General features: G+C 36.3%; 1 protein-coding gene across 2 annotated transcripts in view; it reads right to left on the reverse strand.

The window, feature by feature from the left end:
- Positions 1 to 24,451, reverse strand: part of LOC148816145 (retinoic acid receptor RXR-alpha-A) — a 134,190-nt gene that overhangs the window by 13,811 nt on the left and 95,928 nt on the right. The window contains exons 4-6 of one of the 2 annotated variants that reach the window (XM_088940598.1): positions 10,724 to 10,874; positions 10,144 to 10,323; positions 7,056 to 7,225 (exon numbers count right to left, since the gene is read on the reverse strand). In XM_088940598.1, coding sequence (XP_088796724.1) covers positions 7,056 to 7,225; positions 10,144 to 10,323; positions 10,724 to 10,874 — 501 coding nt within the window. Of the gene's footprint in view, positions 1 to 7,055; positions 7,241 to 10,143; positions 10,324 to 10,723; positions 10,875 to 24,451 lie in introns of both variants that reach the window. The other variant, XM_088940597.1, reaches the window with a different exon arrangement.

Genomic DNA, 24,451 nt, shown 5'->3' on the forward strand with positions numbered 1-24,451 from the left:
TTCGCTGACTTGCTTTATATGAGATTCAAAAGGACTGCAAAGGGAATTTCAGTCAGTCTTGTCCACAAAACAGCCTCTTAATGAATACTGAATCTTGAATCAATCCCTGTGTCCACCTTCAACCATCTGACATTAGCACATTAGAGCATCCAAACTTATCACATTCAAAATTTAGTGAACATATTCTGTCAATGGACGCTGCTTTCTGTTTAGTGCATCTAATTATTACAAGATTAATCTACTGAACTTCAGACTTATTTAGTATATAAATAATGCATCAAACACAAAAGCGGTCCTTCTGCTCTCCAAGCAATGCCTGGGAAAGCATAGAAATTAATTAACTGAGAGAGCATGACTACACGTTCTTATCTTTGTTACTTTCATTAACAGGCTACAAGGCCATTCATTATTTTTTGGGACTCTATGCTGAAATAAAAAAAATACAGTATACCATTAAGCACCAATAATGTATAATGGCATGTCCTTTAGTTTTGTTCATAAACAAGTCCTTCTTATCAGTACTTACAGTTTATACTAAAAAAAACTTCCTGAAAAATAAGAAAAAGTAGCTCTTTAGGCTCTTGAAATACTAATAGCTCTTGAAATACTAATATAATAAAACCCCAGACAACAGCATCGTTTTCTTCCCGAAATTTAAAGGACTTGTCTGCATTATTTAAAACAGATACCGATTCAAATTTAATCTATGAAAGTCCTGCTTGAATATTGTCCTATGAAATTTTTATCACTTGCAGCACAGGAATAAAAGACCAGACTGTTTAATTTTTTATATTGTACTTCAACAGCATGATGGAAGGTTGGAGAAAGATTGGTGGATACTATGGAGACTTTACAGGCCTTTCATAGTCAAAGTACTATTAAAATTATGTGATGTCAAAGCCCTTCATGTGAAAAAAACATAACACTTAGAACTACAACCCATGCATGGTATAAAACTGCACTTTAAATTTCTATACAGGAAGTAACAGCACTGAATGAGGATGTCTGTTTTTGGAAAAGCGATAAATTTATGACAAACACAACTGGTTCAATGAACTTTATTTCATTCCTTCACTTTGACTGACATTTTCCCACTTGCTTTTCTGTCACAAATGTGTGGGAAGTATTACTTACAGAAAATTTTGGCAATCATGTTTTAGTTATCCCCTAGTCCTGCAAAATTTCTAGACCACTGAAACACCTGACATTTTTATAAAGAATGCTGCAATAATATTAAACATTGTAAAACAAATATATCCTTCAACCTTCTGCACCAAAACCAAGTTTTAAAGACAACAAAATTGACATTTTAGAATGTAAATGTTAGAAAAATTAAAAAAGAGAAAAAGCACATCTACTGTATATAACAGTGAAGAAGGTGGTCTTTCAATAACCATGACTGCTACATCTACAACTAGATCATCATCTCCCTGTTCAGTTTTGCCTAACCTTTAAACTTACACTTGTTCCATTAACAGATCATGCTCCTTTGAAAGATGACCAAAATTTCCTTTGATGTCCTTGCATTAACACAACCAGTGTTGGTGGCTTAATCTAGATTTGCTCCAGGAAGCAAAGCTAAAATCCCACTCTAAGACAGTCTACTCTATAGACCAGTAAAAGAAAAAAAGCTTTAAAATGAAGGCATTACCTTGTCTGACTTGAAGCTGATTACTAATGCCTGCTTAACTCCTGTTCTAGGTCAACATGAGATAAATACACTTTATTCAGCTTGACCAACCTCCAGCTATTAAACAACACTGCTGTATTATTCATGAGTGCTGCTCATGGGCCAAACAATTGCCATTAATTAACACACGGAGCGCTGAGTTTTAATAGACTGGGAAAGAAGAGAGTGACAGAGCAAAGGGACATGTGTTTAATCGCTTTTTGCTCAGCCATGTCTCCATTAAGAAACATGTCTTAATAGCACTATTGTACATCGCTTCCGATCACTGTGTACAAAGTGAAGAAAGGAAACTATTTTTGAACAGATGGAATTTGTGGCACACAGTCTGAGTATTTCATGACATATCAAGTGACATGGGCATTTCTTTTTTCTGGTTTTTGCTTTTAAAAAAACAGTCTAAGACATCATTTTAAAACCATGAGAGTAATAAAGCACGTTAAAATAAAATAAAATCTTATTACTCATCTAAGTCTCTTTAAAAGGTCCATTTATAAGGCAGTTTTCATGAAGACCATAAGAAGGAACTCTGAAAACATGGTTTTTCAAAGATGCAATTAGTCTATACCAGTCCTGAACCTTGTATATTTTCAAGCCTGCCCTAGTGTGAGAAAAAGAGACATGTTCTTGAATGTTTCTGCACAACACAAAGACATGTAAGATTAAAGAGAGGATAAAACATAACTCCTGTCTCTTCTCAAGCCATAACTACATTGAGAAAATTCTTCTTGTTCTGTTTCCATCATATTAAAGAATAGTTTGTTTTGACTTAATAGAAGCCCTGGAAACACTCTAAGCTCTCTTCTGGCTGGACATTTTAGTGTGTTCGGATTACTCCTTTCTACTGCTTAGTGGCTGATGATGTAGCGCAATGCTGCTTCTCCAGCCCTCTAAGCGAGTCTGAAATGCACTTTGGTCTCATCAACAGCTCCTTCGCCTCCTGCTGAGGCTGAATTTCCCAGTGCAGGAAGAAGGCAGAGCTGACAAAAGCATAGTGCTTTAGTGTGTAGAGCCACTGGGATAGCCCACTGGGAGACTGTTAGCGTCAGTGCCTGCAATGTACATTTCCATCACCTTAAAAATAGTACCCATTTACTCAGATATCAGCCATCAGATTTTTAACTTCACATCCAAGGCATTTAGCTTCTCTACATACATGTCCCTGGAGTCTTCTCGGTCTCCAATAGCACAGAGTGTTCTTTCCCAGCATTTTTTTACGCTGGACTGGACCAAAAAATCTTGTTTTACAGTTTAGCCAGCTTTGAAAAACTAAAGGTTTTTAGCAAATTTAGCTAATTTTAGGAATGAGAAAGAAGAAATGAAATATCCACATTGCACAGTGCTTTGTATTAAAGAAAAAAAAGGTAAATTCTGATGTCAGAACTGGATCTAGTTATTGAAATAAACTGTGAGACAATGTATAAAGAATAATAACTGTTGTCATGAATTTGGGATCAAATACTCCATGCTTATGACATGCACAAGACAGAAAGTCTACTAAAAAATAATAAATATGTGACATAAAAACAACATACTAAAGCATTTTTAAAAGCTTTTATGACAGCTTAGTAATGAGTACCACTTCACTTTCTACTGCTGAAAATCCTGTTGGTTTTTCACTTTCTATGTTTGGGAATTTGAAGTCTCCCATAAAATCTATTTCTTTTTACACATACATCTCTTATGCCTATAACTGTATAATTAATATCTAAATTTGGATATGTGCAGCTTACTCCTAACAAAATACCTTTTGAATGTTTTAAAGTAATTGTATCTTTCAAGAGCATATTGATTTAACAATTATTTCAACAATGGAAACAAATTAACTCTATTCAGGTACAGCTAATGACTTGTGGAATTCACAGCTGACAACAGTGGGTATGCCCACAAATGTATAAAAACATGGGTAAGTCTGATTCACTTTTAACCTACTTCATTTAAAATTGTATAACAACACTTATTTTTCCAAATCACCCACTATTGCTAATTTAAATTCAATTCATGCAGCATTACTTGCTATAGCCCTACATCTTACTTTGGGCTTGTAGAAAAACATATTACTTTAGATACTTTTATTTTTATATTTCTCATGTAACAGATTTACACCAAATGGCACAATGACACTGAAACATAGTCAGAGAAATAGTTACTGAAACAAGGCTTAAACATTCATGAAGCTAAATGGAAAATAAGATATAATGTAAAATTGACAGGTAGCTTTCTTTCTTCCACAATGAAAGATACAGTATGTAGTTGTTGAACTACATATGAAAGTTTAGTTGATGCGAGTTTAGACTGTTTGTTGCAAACAGTTTTCATATTTTTTGTTTAGAATAATATATCTCACTCATAGAACTCACGGAAAAGAATAAAACAGTAACATGACACATTTAAATTCTTATTTCAGAAAACACCAAATCAGAGTCATCAGCTACATCTTTAACATTGGAATAGTGATGGGAAACTAAACAATAACATCAGATGTTGTTTATCTACTCTTTGACATATTTCCATTCACAAGTGACTGGAGGACATAATTATGCAAGCATTATTAAAATTTTTAAACAGATAAAATTTGTATTCCACTAATTGGAAGTATGCCCTGGGTCTTTTATTATAGTCTGATATAAGTTGGGAACTTTTGGAAATACGGCTCATTGAAATAAATGAGGGCTACGTGTGTTTTGATTGAGTTTAGCAATTTTTGATAGCTTAATATTTACTGTACTGCATTAGACTTGAGTTTCCATGCTCCTCCCTTCGATCTCTGAGCTGTGGGCTTGGAATTTTAGTTTTGAATCATTTCCTAAATCATAAATTATTTGTTCAAAATTAATAAATTGTTTCTTAACTGCATAGCACCATTTGCCAGAATGATCTATGGTTTAATAAAGTTGTTACTTCCAAAATTGTTGTGCAGCCTAGAATATTTGGTCCTGTGGAATATTCAATGTTACTGTACAGCTGTGCATGCTTGGAGCTCAGAGAGAACACAGGTTGTTACAACCTTTTAAAAGTAAATGTGTAGCTGCATATACCAGTAAAAGAAATTCCACAATAATTAAATGTAAAACTATATTAAAAATATAATATATAACATGATAATTATTTATAGCACATAATGATATTATAATTAAATACTCACATAATTAGTAAGCAATTTCCAAATAATTTGTAGAGACACAATGTAGAGTCTTAATGCATTTTTTCATCATATTTAAATAGTAATCTCTGAATATAAATACCGCATTCGATATTTGTTTCTCAGTTCAGAGTAATGAAGAGGGTGGTAGTTTATCTAGTCAATAAGGAAGATGTAAGCAATGTGTAATAAAATCTATGTTTCAGCTGCTTGTACTGGATCACTAAGAGTATCCTGTCCTACAGTATAAATATTTGAAGACATTGCATTGTGACCTGTGTCCTTAAAAAATGTTTCAATTAATTGATATCTATCAAATCTAATTTTAAAGTAAAACTTTAACTGACTTCACTTTAATGGACTTTGGATATAATGCACAAAACCAGGTAAAGGGTGTTTTATATGCAAAAGGAAGTACCCGACAGACCCCTTTGACTGTACTGTACTGTAATACACAACAGTATACTGTAGTATTTTTATATACAGCTCAGTAATGGATATACATATTTAGTAAGCATATAAACAGTATACATGTTTTTTCTCATATAAGGCTGTGTTTTTTGGGCTTGACATGTCTCATTTGTAATTTAACAGACAGCCAGCAAATACTGGACACCCCTTTCCCCCTATTAGTACTGTATACTGTATTAGTGCGGGTATACTGTATTTTACATATTTCATGGCTCCTGAGAGATATTACTGATTGTTTAGTCAATCTTGGCAAAACCAGCACTGCTTTTATTCACTTTTTTTGGCTCCAATTAAAAAGTGATTTTTAAAAAATAAAATTATTTAAGGATAATCAAAAATGTTTCCTTCTGCAACTAATCAAATGAAACACATTTGTATACAAAGGCTATCTAGTATTTATTACTAAAATATATGGTAACAGCCAGAATAGCCAGAGAAAATACAGACGGTCAAAAACAAAACTAACACATTAGTTGTCAATATCAATCTGATTTGCTTTTCCTTCTGCGACGAGTGTCAAGTTATGGGTTTTCTATAATTCTACACCACTCTTAAGACACTGGATTGTTCACCTTCTAAAGGCCATGAGAGACTTTCACTCCAACGGCATTTCAGCAAAATAAAGCTAAAGGACGTCATAAAGAACAGCTATAGTGTATATGTAATATTCATCAAAGAAGCTCTGCACAACTACTGAAATGTAGATGTCGAACAAAACCGTTTCAAGCACTCTAATATAAAACACAAACTAAAAGAGATTTGAAACTCGAAAGAGATGTCCTACAGTATCTCCCACTTACAAATTACATAATGTGTCAGTTTAAAGAAAAAATAATTAGTATTTATGATGGTTCTGATCAAACTAGCTTTTTTTTGTCCCATTTGGAAAAACTTTATTTAGATTTTTGAATGACTAACAGGCCTAGGAGTGCTACTGAGCCTCAGCTTCTCACCTACTCCAGCAGGTGTCGCTGTCACACAACACCGATGACAAGGATAGAGTGAATAATTCATAGTGAGAAAAATATTAAGAAACACCTCCCAGACTGTAAAAGGACCCATGAAGATTTGTGAGGGAATCTGACAAGCTCATGCCTCATTAACTGTTACGACACTTTTTTCTAGTGTGGTTTGATCAAGGGAAGGTGATCCAAGGGTTCTGCCTATAAGCTAACTCTGAAAGGGCCTCATGCAGGATGTCAATGAGGAAAATGATTCCTAACCCCAGCTTCCAGATAATTCTTTTTTGCATGATAAATTAAACAGGTTGCAGATTCAACCTGGCAGCAGATCTCTGGCCAGTCCAACTTTTGAAAAGGTCATGCACCTTATGAAACACACATTTGACTGTTATGCTGTTCCTTTTACAAAAGTGTAATTTTGACCATTTCTGCTTGAGGTTTAGGACAGCAGCTATGACTTCCACAGCCAAAACTGAATTTGCTCATTACAATTTTACTCTTCCATTTCCTTCTAGCAAAGCAAAGAAAGACAAAATGGTAAAACACTGGAACTGTTTGGGTTTGCAGTGTGTCAGAGGGAATTACCCTCTTGGAATGATGGGACAATGCCTGGGGACACTTTTCTCCATTTCATCTTGGGAAGAGGCATTTCCAATTATGCCTGATGAAAAAATAGAACAGGAGAAGAAACTAAAATATAATTACTGACAAGGCAAGATAAATCCCTCAACTTTCAGCTTTATATTGTTTTTAGGAGCGAGTGTCAGAGGCTCTGAGTGAGAGAAATCCATACCGAGTTGGAGGGCATCCCCAGGTTCGTCTCGATGTAGGTGTCTGTCTTCGGCTCCACTGCGAGCTCAGCATCCAGGATCTTCTCCACAGGCATGTCCTCATTGGCACTGCTCGTCGACTCCACTTCGTTCTCATTGCGGTCTTTGCTCCTCTGCCTCTCCTCCTGGACGGCTGCATTTAACAACACTGGTTCCGGTCACTACTGCTGCTTTCAGGCAGGTTTCAGCTGAAGCCCTCTGAGACACTGCATGTCTAGGACACTACCTGCTCTCTTTATCAACTCATTTACAGTGACGGCAAAACTGTTGACTGCACATATAACTACTTAATTGATCACTTCCATATTTCACATTATTTTTTTAACTGCTTATTATGCATTTTGTAGCTTTTACTGTTGTTACAACCTCTGATCAGTGCATACTATATGTATCAACTTTGTTTTTTTTCATTTACACAAACCAAAAAGGTCATTCAGGCAATTCATAAATACTGCATACTGTATATGCATCTTATGATAAAATGAGCCAAACTAACAGCAGTTTGAGTATATCCTATACAGCATTTTTCACCACAGCACAATGATGTTTTTAAACTTAACTGATAAGACTTGACGTTTTTATGATTACTGCACTAGAAAGAAACTTTAGTAGAACTATTGAGGAATCTTAAGAAAACACATTACTGCAACCTCACTGAATTTTGCAGAAAATAAGTGAAAAAACAAATCATCTGTAAACAAAATGCCATAAAACCTTACCAATTTAAATTTATTCTATGAAAGTCATCTTTTCTTTTTTTTAACAAATCCCCACAATGTCTTTAAATGATTTGCTTTACCATACCATTTCCATAACCTAAACCTGAAAGCCACACATTATATATATGTATTATATTTCATAGACACAGATGCAGGGCACTTCATATAGTGGCTCTTATGAACTAAACTTGCAGATCACTGGACTGCAACAATGTTTCAGCCTAAAACTAAATATCTCCTCAGGTAGAACATGCTGTGTCTAAGGAGCAAAGTTGCCCACGTCTGCAAAGCAAACTTTCACAGGATGCAATCTGGTGCAAAAATCACCCCGTCTACTAACACTTCAGTAAGCTGTTTTTTGCTTCCTTGCAAATTATTCTGTAAAATTAATTTTGAAACTATGATTCATTAATATCTCTATTTTCCACAATGTGTAAACTGTACGTTTTTTTAAAGGGGGCAACTATTGCAAAACAGTCATTTCATTAATTTTGCTGTCCGAGCTATAAATTCATAACACAGGAAGCGGTTTTCGAATTGTACAGAGACTATCTGTCGGGCGCCTGGCTCAATGTGGTAAAGTCTGTAGTAACCACACTTCCTTCAGTGGCGGTTTGCAGAGAGGCAGCAAGCCTCTGATTCAGAGACCCTTCCCCTCTCAATTTCGACACATACATGCTGTGAATTTCAGACTTTCTTGCTTTTTTTGAAAAAATATTTCTAAAACCCTAGTGTGGGTGTGCTGAATCACGGAGCTCGAGAAAAATATTACCAAGTCCATAGAAGGGCCCCTGTTTAACATTAAAAATAATTCAATAGAATGGAGGGGGGGCTTTCTTGCAAGTTAGAGAGGCGAAGAACAAATTTAACAAAGCTCAAAGAATTAAAATAAACATCTTCAGTTAGGATAGAATACATTAACTTAGTTCTTTTTCTCTTGATTTTGCTGCTTTGTTTTTTTTTTGGAAATCTACTTTAGAAACACAGAACAGGTGTTTGGAAATTAAGCTTTAAATTCACTACATGCTCAAGTTGGGAAAAAAAACACTCGGTTCTCAGTTGGACAGAAACAGCTGGTCTTGTTCGCTATATAATGGAAGTGAGACCACTCAAGTTTGCCTTCTTTATATAGAAACAGCTCCCTGAATGAAAGTAAAGGCTAGGAGAATATACATTTTAAAATTGCTTCCAGCTCAGAATAAACGGTTCTAAACAGAAACCACTCATAAGAAAGGGACTGAATGTTCTTTTCGTGTTTTTGTTTTGATTTATTTTGTACCTGCTGTGAAAAGCAAGCACCTAGGGATGTGGTCGGTCCTTTCTTGTTGTGAAACCCAAAGGGAAACAGGCCTAATGGATGTCAAGGGCCATTAGAAATATTAACTGTATTTATCTCTGCCTGCTTCCTTTTTTGGGAAGGCACTTGCTGGTCAGCTGCTTGATGGGGTCCTGTGAGAACACTGTGAGAGGGCAAGCCTCACAGGACACTTGCACCTCTGTCAAACGAATACATGGCAGGAGGTGGCTCTCTTTGCCAAATCCAGGGATGTGAGATGTAAATTGGAACCAGCTCAGGGGACAGGAAGAGGAAACTGTCCTTTCTTTTCACAGCTAGTGGACAGCAAAGGAAGGTGTTTATTTTTTAAAAAGGGTGAAGTGGTTTTCAATAAGACAAGCATATCTTATCAAACCTGATATAAAAGCTTACTTTAAAAAAAGTAAATGGATTTACATTTTAGGACTTATTGGATTATAATAATGTATATGTAATAGTTTTTGATATTGGTTTCTGGTCTATACAGTCATAAATAAGCTCTCAAATGACCATAAATGGCCTTCCCTACTTTTTCAAAACTTTTTTTAAGAGTTGAGATCTGAGGTCTGCAGCGTAATCATTTCCAGCTACATTTGTTATACTTCAACAAACTTTCTGGGTATAAGCATTCTAAAAGGAAATCAACTTGTTTTTCTTGCTTTAGCTCAGCACAAAACTGTGTTTATTGGAAACGGAGCATAAACAATTCAGCCCACTTGAGGTGGTTCTCTGCCCCAAAGCTCTCACTTAAAACAAGGCAAAACTAATGTGGAGAACACGACTTAATCTATGTTTTTGGTTTATCATATCAAACCCATATGCTTCCACAGACTGCTGGTTCTTTTAAAATCTTTTTCTTAGCCCAGCTATATGACTTAGTAGTAGTGAAACTCCTCTGGTGGTGAGGTTTATCAGTGGCAGGCACCTCTGGGTGTCAACCACATCTTCAGCACCTAAATCTCTCAAAGGAAAGTGAGGAGGGGTGCGTATTGCCGTCCTATACGGCATGTGCTATACCTTCTCTCTTCATGCCCATGGCCAAACACTTCTGGTAGCGGCAGTACTGGCAGCGATTGCGCTGGCGCTTGTCAATTATACAGTCCTTGTTGTCGCGGCAAGTGTAGGTGAGGTCCTTTCTCACTGTCCGCTTGAAGAAGCCTTTGCAGCCTTCACAGCTATATACGCCATAATGTTTACCTGAGGGAAGACAAACATGGTCACAGTGCTGGAGGCCTTGCTTCAGGCACTCCTAACAATAAAAGGAGGACTGACATGGTCAGTTTTGGCTCTTGGGCAAGCCTAGGGCCAATACATCACTTACCCACTTGCACGCAGCCTGTGGCGATGCATCTGGGCACCTTTTACTGAATACATTCGGATTCTTGCGACTCAAGATTCACATACAGAATGAATGGAGTACAACCTATCACTTTATATAGTCAACTGAAAGCAAGCATGTACAGCAATTTCAGCTTGTCTTCTGCCCATATTTGCCACTGTTTCTCAGCCATTGTCAAAGTGGCTCAGAGGAAACATGCTTAGCTTTAGTTTTCGGTCCACTGGTTGAAAAGAACAAGTCCAAGGACAGAGAACTTACCAGATGACCTGTCCCCACAAATGGCACAGATGTGTTTGGTAAGAGAGAGTGGGGTGCCTGAGGGCTGAGCTGGTACCTTCATCACACCATTTAATCCCAGTGGAGGCTTTATATCTTCTGAGCTGCTGACAGGGTTCATGGGGGAATTGAGCTGAAATGCAAAAGAGGGTGAAGACAGATAGTCAGACATGGTAAATTATGAGCAAGAATTCTAGTAACATTCACAAATGTCTTGAAACATTCCAATGAAAATACATACATATAAAAAGGATAATGAAGGTGACAAACACTGTTTAATTTTGAATACAGCTTTGAACCAAGACACAGAAGGATGCACATAAACACCTAAAGAAACTAAAGAGGATGATACATCCAACATATTCAAATTTAAGACTCAAACCTGGAACAGCATCACAATAGAAACACAATCCTTGACATTCTCTTAGCTTCATACAAAAGACTTTTGTTTCCATGTATCAGCGCACTATATTTTAGCATTTCTAGTGTTGCCTACAGTTTTACTCCTTCCAGTAATGTCAAAAATCAGCCAGGTTCCCAACTTGTTCTTGTTAAATTGGATATTTTTGTGTATTAAAAATAAAAGGCAAAAACACTTCAAATTATCAGTAGTAGCAGTAAACAACGTCAACTACAACTCATAACCAATGTAAATGTTCAATTTTGATGCATAACTGTAATAGGCATAGATGCCAAATACATAAAATACTGTAATCTTTTGTCCACAATTTATTCTAATATTGCCCTTAATTAATCCTTTGCCTTACAAATTTGTGTATTATGTTTTGCAAACTTCAAATGAAACTTTCAAGAGCTGCTAGTTTTCTTTTTATCCTCAGTCTCTTCAGCACTGAGGTGTTGATCTGTTCAGTTCTATGCAGTACGGCATGTTTCTAATCACATATCGCTTTGTTCCATGTTTCTTTTGAAAATGTTTACATTATATTACTATGGCCTTACTCCAGTGAAAATCTAGCAGTCATTTACTCATTGGTCAAAATATTAAGATCTCCCACCGAATAACATGTTGTGTCTCAGGCAGGAAAAAGAACAGCATGTTTTTCAAAAGGTTTCACAATATCTGCATCCCAGTCATATTCCATTCTTCCAGAAGGGCTGCCTACAGTTAAGGCTGCATTGAAGTTAATGGTATGAGTGACAGAACTGCATAGTTTCCAGGCTTCTCAGCTGCCTCTACCATTATAATATTACTTGCCAACATACTAATATCATATGAGGATATCCCTGCAGCACGGCAAATCTCCAGTGTTAATACAGTTGCAACAGTTTATTACTGTTCCTTATATCTATACAAGCTGACCTTTTATAAAACTAAACACAGCTTGAGGTGCATGCCACGACTCAAGAGCTCTGGAGGATGAATCTATATATACAGATTTATGATCCTGAAACCTGGTTAAAGTGAGTAACACCTTCAAAGTGGCAGAGCTGAGATCATCCATAATTTCAATAACTTGCTGTTACTTATACTGAGTTGTGTATATATAAACATTTATTTAACACTATGAGTTGTATGGAGCTGTTTTGTTAAAGAAAAGCCAAGTAAACTATCTCAGAGAAATTCAGCTTCTCTACTGTTCTATTTTTAAGCATTCATTTAAAGCTAATCTTGACAACTGCAAATGACCATATTCTGTTAAAGGAAATGGTCACAGAAGACAACATGAATCAAAGCTGTTTTCTCTTGTTGCTGAGAGTAAGGCAGACCACTTACTACATTGCATGGTAAAAATATATTTATTTTTTCTTCCAAAAATAATACTACAAGACTATGAGAAAACCAAAACAGATTTAAAGGCTTCTAAGCAAGTTTGCTTCTAACTAACCTAAACAGAATGACTAAATATCAAGTAAACTAAGGGGAAGCTATAATTATTCCTTCCATTTAGAACTCAAATGGTTTTTAAACAGCAGGAGTTAGTGTTATTGGTTGTGTTATCAACATCGAAGAAAAAGAAATGAAGGTCAGGCTGCCTGTTTATACAGGTATCACATTTTCACATACTTTTTATAGTTCCTTTTGGTATTAGCATTACAAAGTTTGGTGTTAATGTGCCAAACACCTTTTGTATAAGATAAGCAAGCTCTATAGGGTAAGTTTCTTCACACACATGATCACCTGGTGTGGGCTTACTAAGTGTATTGTTGCTTCCTGTGAGGTGCAGTTCTGAAGCAGGTTTGTGTTGTGTTTGACAGATCAGTCACTAGAATGACACCTACCAGATCTGGAGCTAATTAGCCATATAGTCCTTGATCAGGACATGTTTTTGAGTAAAAGGAGCTGATGACCTGATATGGGTCAGAATACTGTATTATCACATCAACTTGTGAAATACAGTCAGAAGCAGGTCTGGTTGTTCATGAAATGAAACATGCCAAGACAGAGGCAGCCTGGGCTTTCCATCAAAAGCCTCATTCTGAGACACACTTTACGACGTACTAATCTATGTGTTCTAAGCTGCAAATTTTATAAAGCTGAGATTTTGTTGAAGTCTGACAGGATTCAACACAATTAGTGCGATTTTGACTGGGTTTTTGAAAATGAGCATCAGGCTGCCAAGTTGTTTGACCTGAATTTTGTCACAAATTTATTGACTTGCCTGTTCCAGTATGTACCTGTCCAGTATGAAGCAGATATCCTGTCTCACAGTGCCTCTGCTTCAGTGTCACCTGTCACTCTTATTTCTTCATGTTTGTGGGATTTTGTCTAACATGTTGTCTTTTATGAGATATTTGTTCTTCACAACTATACCATTTCCTGTGCAAAATCCCAGCCCTGGGATGGGAGAGTTCTATGGAAAACTAGGTTTCTGCTGTAAGTTGTGTTAGTGGTTCTGTAGGCTGCACTCTTGTTTTAACCACTATTTTCAAAACCAGTACCCTGCAACTGGTCTCAGAATGGAGACGGGTGTCACTGTGTACTATGAGGTGCTGTCCTTCAAGTGACAACCAAGGTCCTGAATTCTTGGTCATTAAAGATCCCAGGACACTTCATGAAATGATTAGTATTAACTTGGTGTCCTTGACAAAATCCAATCAAGGCCTTCACAACTGAGTAAACCTAAACTTCTCCCTTAATTCACATGATTTCTCACTTCTACACCTGATCTGATAAGCATTGGGGCTTTTGGCTCATGATGTCATTCAGGTGGGTGGTGCATGTAAACTACAATTATCACAGCCGTAATCTCAGAATCAACAGGCTAGCAATCTAAACTTTAGTGACAAGGATGGCAAAATTAGGTCATTAAAATGAAAGGAAATGAGAATGGTTTATGTATGTTCAATTTTATTAAGTTAAAAGAAAGGCCGCAATTGGTGTTGTAATAAAATACCCTACCAGAAACAGTGCCCAAACAAGCTTTTTTGTACTGCAAAGTGCAAGCAACATTTGAATTTGCTGCCAACTATAGCCCTCTGATCTGTAAAATATATCTGCATACTTCCTACAAAGTTACGTACTGTTTTAGTGACCTTTTCATTTTTCCTATGTATATTTAGTACATTTTCCATTTGAAACGTCAGATTAAATCTGGCTTTAATACTCCATCTAGAGATGCTTGATTTCATATCAGATTCAGTCTTTCTAGCGCTGCTCGGAATCCCATCAGAAACCACTTTCATCTTTCATCCTTTTCAGCCTTTTTTTCTTACCATATTACATACAATAACTGTCCAAAGCTGTCAATTTACCTATCAATCAAAATGACCCTTTGCACTCCAAAAACTACTTCTTGAATGCAGGGAACCACTGTCTTTTTTATATCTTATTATATTAAGCACATTTTTAATGTAAAATTTATTTAATTTAAATCTTAGCATATCTCCTGGGCAAAACTATATACTGGCTGTGCCTGTTAAATTCTCCTTGCTTACATAAATGTGAGACAAAAAGGCACTAATTTTAGTATTGCTATTTCTGTGTATTTGGTGTGAAACCAGGAGCTTGGGTTGATAATCATTGTTGCTAACAGACACCCCTGGCAGGTAGCAAAGCATAAGATCCTATTCTGGACAGAAGGGTACTTTTCTGACCTAAATTGCTTTAATGAGACAATAAAATTAATTCTACCTTATGTAAACTTCAGGTTTCTAAAAAAAGATAATCAGCGCAACATGCCAAGGTTCAGAAAAGTGTTTCTAAATGCTGGGATGGAGTGCACACACTGTTGTGAAAATAATGTGCACAGAGAAGGACAAAAAAGCCTATTTTGTAAAAGCAACTAAAATGATGAATCTCTACATCTCAACAACACAAAACTCTAATAGGAAAACATGCATATATGAGTATTCTGTCTTTATGTTTAAATTTATTGCAAACCTAAATTTGAGGGTTTTCCTTTTTATGGAATGATCCCTTTTTAAATTTAGATAAACTATTTTACATAGCTAATAGTGATGCACGGGCTGACTCACACCCGCGGGTCAGGGGGCTCGGGTTAAAAAATAGATTTTGAATCGGGTCGGTTGGGTGCGGGTTCGTTTCTCACAACCGCGGGCGGGTGCGGGTAAAAAAAAAGCCGACCTGTGCATCACTACTAGCTAACGTCTTCAGAAGGTGGAAGGACACTGAAGCACCTGGAGAAATCCAAATGAACATGGGGAGAACACACACATGACAGACAATGCACTAGGAATTTTCAAATTAAAAAGTAGATTTAATATGTCAGTTTTAACATCTCGAGCTGTTTAACATGTTAAGGTGGTAAAAAACGTTTTTTTGAGATTTGGGAAAATGAGTTATATAAAGAAAAAAGATGCAAAGCTAATTGAGCACTAGATGTGATAAGACTGGCTCTTCAGTTTGCAACATACAGTAACAGGTAGCTCCCATAGAAATCACAACTAATAAGGTTCTTTTCTACTACATTACAGTAGAGGGAGGTTAAAGATCAATTTGCAAAAACCAATTAGACTGCAGTGATCAGGTGAAATTACTTAACCTGGCAAATTATTTTCTACAGGTTCTGGAGTGATATTTTTTAATGTCTGCTAATTTCCTTTGTACATTGAGAAGGGTTTTTATTTTTTCATCTGGCTTCACATGTGCATAATCTCTCTTTTTTGTTGTTACTAGTGATCAGGACCATGAAGTGACAGGTTTTAATGCTGTATGACCAGAGCTGACAATATGTATTGGTGATGTCGATCTTAATAACAACTGCAATACCTGTACCAGAAATACATGCTGTTGGCTTTTAAAATATCTACATAGTTGTGACTAAACCCTTGCCAAGATTCACAGAAATACTCTTCATATGCAACTTCAAAGCGCAATGGAAATAACAAATGCCAAACTTAAATTTTCTGCCTTGAAAGGTGGAAAACCTGCAAGTGATGGCAAATTCTGTAATACCACCTGTAATTTATTGTGGAAAACGTGAAGGAATAAACAGGGATTTCCAAACAATGGGATAGGCACCACCGTAGCAATTAGAAGTCAAAGCTTTTTAATGTAACTAGTGGTGGCTGGGAAAGACTGAGAGACTCAGAGAAAAGAAAGATCTGTTGGGGCATCAGGGTCAAAGAAATCAGGCTAATGGGCCAAGAGGTCAAAGTGATGGTAAGATCTGCTTGTTCACTGGCGTCCAGAGCTACGTCTTCCAAGAAACTGACTTTAAGTATCACACTCTAAAAAAGACATCAAGAGGAAGTAATTTGGCTTTCTGCTTCTGATTTGCATTTCCAATCGTCACCAGATCAACCCCAAATCTAAAGTACAAGACAACTTGACCTTTTTCAGGGAAACACCTCAGTCCAGACACAACAGCATTGAGCTGTAATCTCAATCAGGTTCAATAACACCTCTGCAGCAGAGACAAACGGTGCTTTTTAATAACAGCAAAGGACAATCTGACCCAGATTCTGCACGAGGGCTGACAATCCATTAAGCAAGCACTCCCACAACACACAAAAATCACAAGACTAAACCAAAGTGCTTTCTGGGATAATGTATCTGCTATAGAAAAAAAAAAAAACAGCATTCAGTGTCCTCATTTTATTTCAAGTCAAAAATTTAAATTTTTTAGCTATTATTGGCATATACTTCCTTTCTGCTTAGCTCATCTCAAACACATTTAAAAAATACCAGATTCTACCAAGTCAATGCACAAGGGCCAAAGTTCTGGTATGAAGCCAACACTGGGGATATGCTTTAACTATTTGTTAATGAATTTAACAGTTTCTTAGATTCAAAGCACCATTACTGTAGTATTTCTATCAGATAAATTAGATATCAGGCTTTACAGATGATATAAAGAAAAAGAACAAAGGCTATCATACAGATCTCATTATTGTACTGTTGCTGAATGAGTTACCTCGGATTCTCAGTACCCACAGTCTCAGATTTTCATTTCCTAAATGTATTCACATAGTGAAATTAAAGAAGGAAAAACATCCACATCATAAACTGTGTTCCAGCAAAAGCACCTTAAAACGCTACTTAAACTATAGTTTAATAAGTGGCTACAATTCAAAAGAAACAGGGGAAGTCATGATCCATGAATACATCGTGACTGCATTTTGTATCATCTCTACTGGAAATTATTTATTACTTAATATAGAATTGCACTGAAAATACAGATACATATAGCGAAGTATTTCTGTAAAACGAGTTTGTAAACAAAGCTATGTATTTAACAATATACAGCAGTAAAAATAGTTCTAAAAGCATTGGACAACTAGCAGTAAACCATATTCATCGTCAAAATATATATACTGTATATATATTTTTTGCTGAAACACACCAAGGTATACGGTACAGATATTATGTTTTGTCAGAAAAATGTACAGTATATTTGATAGGGTTTCACATTTGTGCATCAGAGGATAAACATGCTCCCACTTCAAAGCTCGTTTATCCTTATGAATGCTGGAGAAAAGCTTGTGAAAAAAAGACTGGTTCAGCTCTATTTTAAATTATTTGTACTAAGAACACTTTGGTCAAATTAACTAAGTTATATATCATATATCACAGTACTGTAAACATTTTCAGAAAAGACTTTGATGTAGGCTGACCCTATCTCTCATTTTTCACATTACATTTGCCATTGTGATCCTCATTCTGGATGTACATGGATTTTTTTTATGGAAGTAGTCTGAAAATGTGCCTGTGTTTTAACTGCACGATATACATACAGAATAAGGTGACTTGTTTAATGAACATAGAAGATTTAGATAGAACCGTGTTTACTACTGTAACAGCTGTGACTTTAATTAATTCAGCTTAGTTTAGGAGAGAAGAAGCCAAGATAGCACTTTAGAGATCTTTAATTCATACTGATCAAAAGCTTCAAATGACTGACTGCTATAACTCAGGGTAAACTACACATAAGCAGCCGATATGAAGAACTGAAGCACCAATCAAATCCAATTGACTCATTGTCACGTTCTCCTTATCATAAACATAATTTGTTTCTCTTTACAGATATATAAACCTAAAGGGTTACTTTTTGTACTACAGAATACAGATTTATCAAGATTAACCATTAGATTAGGACATGATGAATAGCATTTCAGTAGCAGTTGGGCACAGAAGTGTTCTGCGTCAGAATGAAAAGTACTGCATGAAAAGTGCAGAAAATGTCAAAGGCTTTAGATATTATAGTACAATACAGAGCCTGCTCAAGGCCACAAAGCATTATAAAAAACAGCAACAGGACAATACAACTTATTGTACTGTAGTGTAAGGTTACATAATATCAGATAACATAAAGTGATGGATTTTGGTATCACAATTTTTTACTGGAAAATTTTAGAGTTGAGCTTATAAGGAACATCACTTTCACTTTTGAAAAGCAAGTCTTCCTATACCCCCCCTTTTTATTATGTAATTAGGATTACCTACTGAAGCATGCACACAGTCTTACCTTTTCTTTTAAAGTAAGGATCTGTCTTCAAAAAGCATGTAGTGGTTTTCTTGCAAGCAAGTCTGAAACACCCTTATTTTTCAATGGCGAAATTGCTTCTACCAAATCGGATTGCCCCCAACTGAAACTGCCTTCCTTCTGCAAATCTATTTTCAGTAAATTTGCAACTCAATATGCCCCTGTGGCACCATCCTCTCTAGTAAGATGGGCATTCATTCTTGATTTTGTCTGCCAGTATGTGGAAGATTAAGGGAGCTCAACTCCATGGCTCTAAATAGAATTGCTCTTCCTATAATGTGCCTGTCCCTCCAAGCCACAAACCGAATGCTAGTAGAATCCACTTTGAAAATGACACTATGAGTTTTAAATGGTTATCTTGGAAAAACAATGACTTTTTCTTCAACCCACATAACTAACAAGGGCTGCTTTCAAGCCAGGTTCTCACCTGTTGTGTGAAATTGTGGGCCTCCTGACTATGTGCTTTTGGAGTCTTGAACTCAGAAAGCAAAGAAACTTCTTCCCTGAGTTGGAAGCAGGAGTGGGTGAGAAAGCAGACTATGTCTAATCCTGTGGAAAGGACTATGGTGTGTTAATGAAATGAAAGACTGTATGTTTTGAAACAATCCTTTTCAACAACATCATCAGCTCACATACAGTACATACCAGACGTATAGTAATGTAGCTAATATATGAGATATTTATGAGCGCATTGTCACTGTCTTTTTTACTAAATTGTCAGAACCTCATAACACTGAAGATGCACGTTTTTTACTACAGAACAGACATCTGTCTTATTTTATTTTGAGTGTTACAAATCCTATATTTAAAAAAAAACATTTTAAATAAAATAGCAGATTATCCTAGTACAGCCGCCACTCAGCAACCCCATTTACTGACAGAATAGACATAAACACAGGAAAACAGTGAGCTGTTTGCATAGGAAAGAAATATAGTCGCATAAAGCTTATGCTTGGTCATAAAGCTTGTATAAGCACTTTTAAGATTGCACAATTATTCCAACATTTTAATGTTTTCTTTTGTGCACATTCCAGTAATAGCAGTCCCTAGTTAACATCACATCTGGAATCTGGCAACTCTTCATATACATCTTTTTTTTCCTGAGGATGTTGTTTGAACCAGCTGTAGATTTTGGAGAGCCATGTTTACAAGCTTCCAGTTGGAGTTCCCTGGATAAGCCTAGCTAGTTCTTCTGATCCAATTACAGCAAGATAACAGCACTACATAGTAAGGATGGAAGGGCTAAGGATGATAAAATAGACACAGGTAATTTTTTTTTTTCCTGAACAACAGCGAATGCAATGCTGAATTTCAAAAATCTATTCTCAGAACCCTTCCTCTACAAGACAAAATGTGGTTTTCTGCAGTTATAACTTTAGAGTCGTGGCAGTATCATGGAAAACGTAAGCAAACTCTGATCCAATTTGTGAAGTCACAGCAACCAAAATGGAAAAAAACAGCAATAGCAACTCAATATTTCAGAAAGACTATCTTTGGATGGATTTTTAAAACTCTGTTTTCGGAACAAAATATCTGCATTCATTGCCAACATCCTTTTTGTTTCAGAGAGTGGAATTTTAACATAGGATGAACTTTTGCCTTTGTCTTGTTAACATAACATTTTTAAAAATTACAAGGGATCTGCATTGTCTGTAAGCTTTGATTTATTAGACACAATATTTGTGCCTAACAAAGTAAAATGTCAAAAATGACTTCAATAAAATAATTTAAAAACCAGACTGGTGGACCTGACTGGAGTATAATGATATCATTTTACAGACTGATGGATCCAGCTGGACTACTCTGATGCCATTTTAACTGTTTTCCAGAGGAAAGCAGAAAAAACAAAGAGGGAAGAAAAGTGATAAAGAGAAAGGAAGGAAAATCTCACGGTCTTCCTTTAGTTTGCACAGTGGAATCTGCTGATAGCATTCCAGTAACCAGGCAAGAAAACAAGATGCTGCCATTTCCAGTCCTAAGCATGCTGCCAGAAACCTCTCATCTTATTCTTATCACAGCCTCCCACTCACCAATGTCATCACTACCATCAGAGCTGAGAAGTCACAAGTAATATGATCTGATTGAGAGTGAGCAACACAGAGCTAAGCAGTCAAGAGTATAGGTTGAGAATGGGGAGGAGAGGAGGGCGCTCTTTTTTAACACAAAATGTTTATAATGGGAAGGCTAAAGTACAAAAGCTTCAGCTATATTCACCATTACGTCTTTCTAGTTCATAAAATAAATACTCAGTATAAGCTCTCCTATTTCTGGTCATTTATAACGGAACATATGTCATAGTTTTGCATCTGTCCTGGAAGGCTAATGTTTCCTATCACTTAAAGAACCCTGCCTCTGGGACACGGTATAACTGAAATATCCAAATAGCCCATTGTTCACTGCTTTCACTTAGCACATGTGAATACAACTGCAAAAGCAAACATATCTGATGTACAGGAAAATTCAACTACAAAGCATTAACACAATAAATTAACAGTACTGTTTATCATGTTAGTGGATGCTGTCCTTTTAGAGCATGACTCCTTCACATTCAAGTTAGAAATCAAATTAGAAACCAGGCTATCCCTTTGAAAATGACATTAGCATAGCAAAACAAAGTTTTGTTTCTGCATTGTAATGTGGAATTAAGTAATGCTTAAAGAAGTGTTGTATTAGAGAACTTCTATTGCAAACAGTGTGTGCAATTGCTTTTACAGAAGCTTGATGCTGTTTCAAAGGCATGACTTTGCCTATATCAAGCTTCTATAAAGCTTGTCTGTTGGGACAAACACTCTGACAACTTGAGCAAATGTGACATCATAATGCTCTATACCAGTTCCACATTATTTTTAGTGTTTGTAAACCAGCTTTTCATGAATTTAAAAGGGAAGCCACAAAATGGTTTTATAATTCATTTTAAAAAATTGAAGCAAAAAACTTTAGAATTATATTATTTTAGAAATTACACTATTATTTCATTTTTATTCTCTGTAGTTTTAAAGTATTATTCATTTTGTTAGTGACATCTGTTTTTAATGTTATGCGTGAAGGAAAACAGTGGGCAACAATTCTGAATTTGATATCAACTATCAACACCTCCAGGAAATTTTCTACTCTTCAGTGTATGCCATGCTGTGGTTCTGTGTAATTCATGTGAACTATGGTTTCCATAGTTCCATAGATTAGATGGGCTCTAAAGCCATGAAAGCCATAAGGATAACACGGTTGATTTGAAATTACTAATCAGAGTCGACCTAAAACACTTTCCCTCAAGAAGTCAAGGAAGAAACAGCACTGACCTGAGTTCCTGCACTGAAGAAGATCCCTCAAGACCAGCATGGAAGACCTTGCAAAAACATGATGACTCACAATAAAGGTCCAGAACTGTGCCTGTCCTCCAGAATCACAGATTCTATGGACTTCTCTCTTGTGTGTCTAATAGTTCTGGTGTAACAGGAAAGTGGAACAATGTGCAGAGTAGACTGTCCACACCCCCTTCTGATACCTGCTCAGGAAGTTCAGAGCAATGCAACAGATGGCGGTCCATCTCCTCTCCCCCACACAGAGTGGTTTGGATCATTATTAACTCTAAGCCTTGACATATGTGTGGCTAGACAGCAGCTCTCCCCTTTAAGTGGAAAAAAAAATAACAAGCGCCTGGTCTCTTCCAGGCAGCTGGTGTAAGTCAGTCCCCTTGCCTCCTCTTATTCCATTGTTCTAGGGCTTTCCCTCCTTCTTGCTTCAAATGGTGGTGATGCAATTGAGCAGCGTGTGATAAAGTAGTACAACCTGAAGGCAAACTTTACATAAGCGTGCACTGAAATTACAAGCCAGGGGACAGGCCACTTCAAGTACACTGTTTGTGCCGTTCCTTTTGCTAATTTTTGGAGCTCATGCTTCATAACGCACTGTTTTAGCCAACAACATTCCCAGTATGTGCTGTGTCTCACCTTTGAGAAGCTATGGCATTGTTGCTGCAAGAATGAAACCAGAGACCTTTCCATGTACAAAATCACAAGCACATGCTGCCACACTTGGTAATTTTACAGTTAAGAAATGACAAAAGAACAGCTGACAAAGTGAAACTAACATTTTCTGTAAGTATATTACAACTTTTGATACTTTCATACTCAGTGAAGGTATTCGGTAATGGGGATATACACAGTGTAATAATAGGATAACTGAAAACAGAAGCTTGTGGAACACTCTCGCTTGCTTGATTATGATATATGCATGTACTTAACAGTGACACACAGTGAATGAAATGCCAGAACAGACATTTCTAATAAAAATAATTAAAACATACAAAGGTTTGGCTAAGTTAAATTTCAGTTAAAATACAATAGAGAAGAGCAAAGACTGCTCTTAGAGTAAATTTCAGTTCTTCAATGGATTTGGGTAGCAGAAAACTAACCTGTTTTTGCAAATTAATAATGGATAATCAATGTATGGTAGGATATTACTGTATTTTAAAATTGTTTAGTTATGCAGGGCAAGCAATGCCTACTTAACCTAGTCTGTGTATGTGCTAAGTGTGTAGATAAATATAACTGATATCCGACGTTTTTTAAAAATGTCCACTCTACTAGCTGATGGTGGAATCAAACTTTTCATGATCCAAATATACTTAACCAAAAAAAATAAATTAAAAGCTAGCTAATAACCTAGACTCAGACACTTCTCGAGTACAAGATGGGCAGATTAAAGCAATATGAGGCCTAGGATTAAATGCCTTTGAATCTTTTATAGAATGTATACATAATTTCCATATCTTGCACATTGAATATAAAAATAACATGAGTAACCTAGTTACTGCATGTAATAAACTAGTGCTTCTTTAACTTCCTTCTTCAATGCAATAAAACATAAAAATTTTACTAACCACTATCTGTGGCATCTTAAAGTCTGCTTAAGTGGTTTCAAGTAAATTACTACAATTGTATATAGAAATGGAAATGAAAAAAAAAGCTTTTGCATTGAAGGATACAGGTCCCAAAATAACTTAAACAAGAAAATCAGCTTATTAAATATAGATGCAACTGTTAAAGGCATATCTCTTGCTGATTTGAGAAAGCTCAAATCCCAAACGATGCATTCTTTCCCTTTTTTGTGTGAACATAATGAGAAGAGCATGCTGTTTTGTTTCTTGACCATGCAGTTGATTCGGCATCTGTCGAACTGCAGCTGCTCTGTTCAGACTGATTGATGCTACAAATTAGACATCTCATTTAAAACCTGCGCATTTAAAACAAAAGATATTAGCTCCGGCAGAAAACAGACTTAAACCACAGTAATAAAGAAAGTCTATTAGTCTCTTATTTTATTGTAAACTACACATTGGATATCAGCATACGGCTCAAGGCCGATACAGTAACAATATGCTGTGGGTCTGCCAGAACCTGCCAGTAGGTGCTTCTAAGCATTTGTTTCTCTGTTTCTCAAGCAAATACAAAGTCATAAACGCAATCACTTATTACATTAGGCAAACAGAATCTAGAATTATCCCAGACATGAAGATGAAACCATTTGCTCTAATTAGTCAGGGCATATACAGTACCTCTCTGCCACCTGCTTGCTCCTTAGCCACCTCATACACCATCTCAGCTTTCCTCACATCTTCTAATATCTAGCAGGATATATTCCAGCATCATTCAAAATTCTTTTCTATTCTTCCTTCACCAAAGACTCCCTTCCTGAGCTCACTGGGTATCACTTGGTATTCTCTGCATAATCTGTTACCCACAGCATAAAGAGAAGCACGCTAAAGGTCTAGATGTATTCTTCTAAGGCTTCCAAATAATGTCAT

This window comes from Atractosteus spatula, chromosome 23 (genome assembly GCF_055471065.1).
Source record: "Atractosteus spatula isolate fAtrSpa1 chromosome 23, fAtrSpa1.hap1, whole genome shotgun sequence".
In the NCBI taxonomy this organism is placed as follows: domain Eukaryota; kingdom Metazoa; phylum Chordata; class Actinopteri; order Semionotiformes; family Lepisosteidae; genus Atractosteus; species Atractosteus spatula.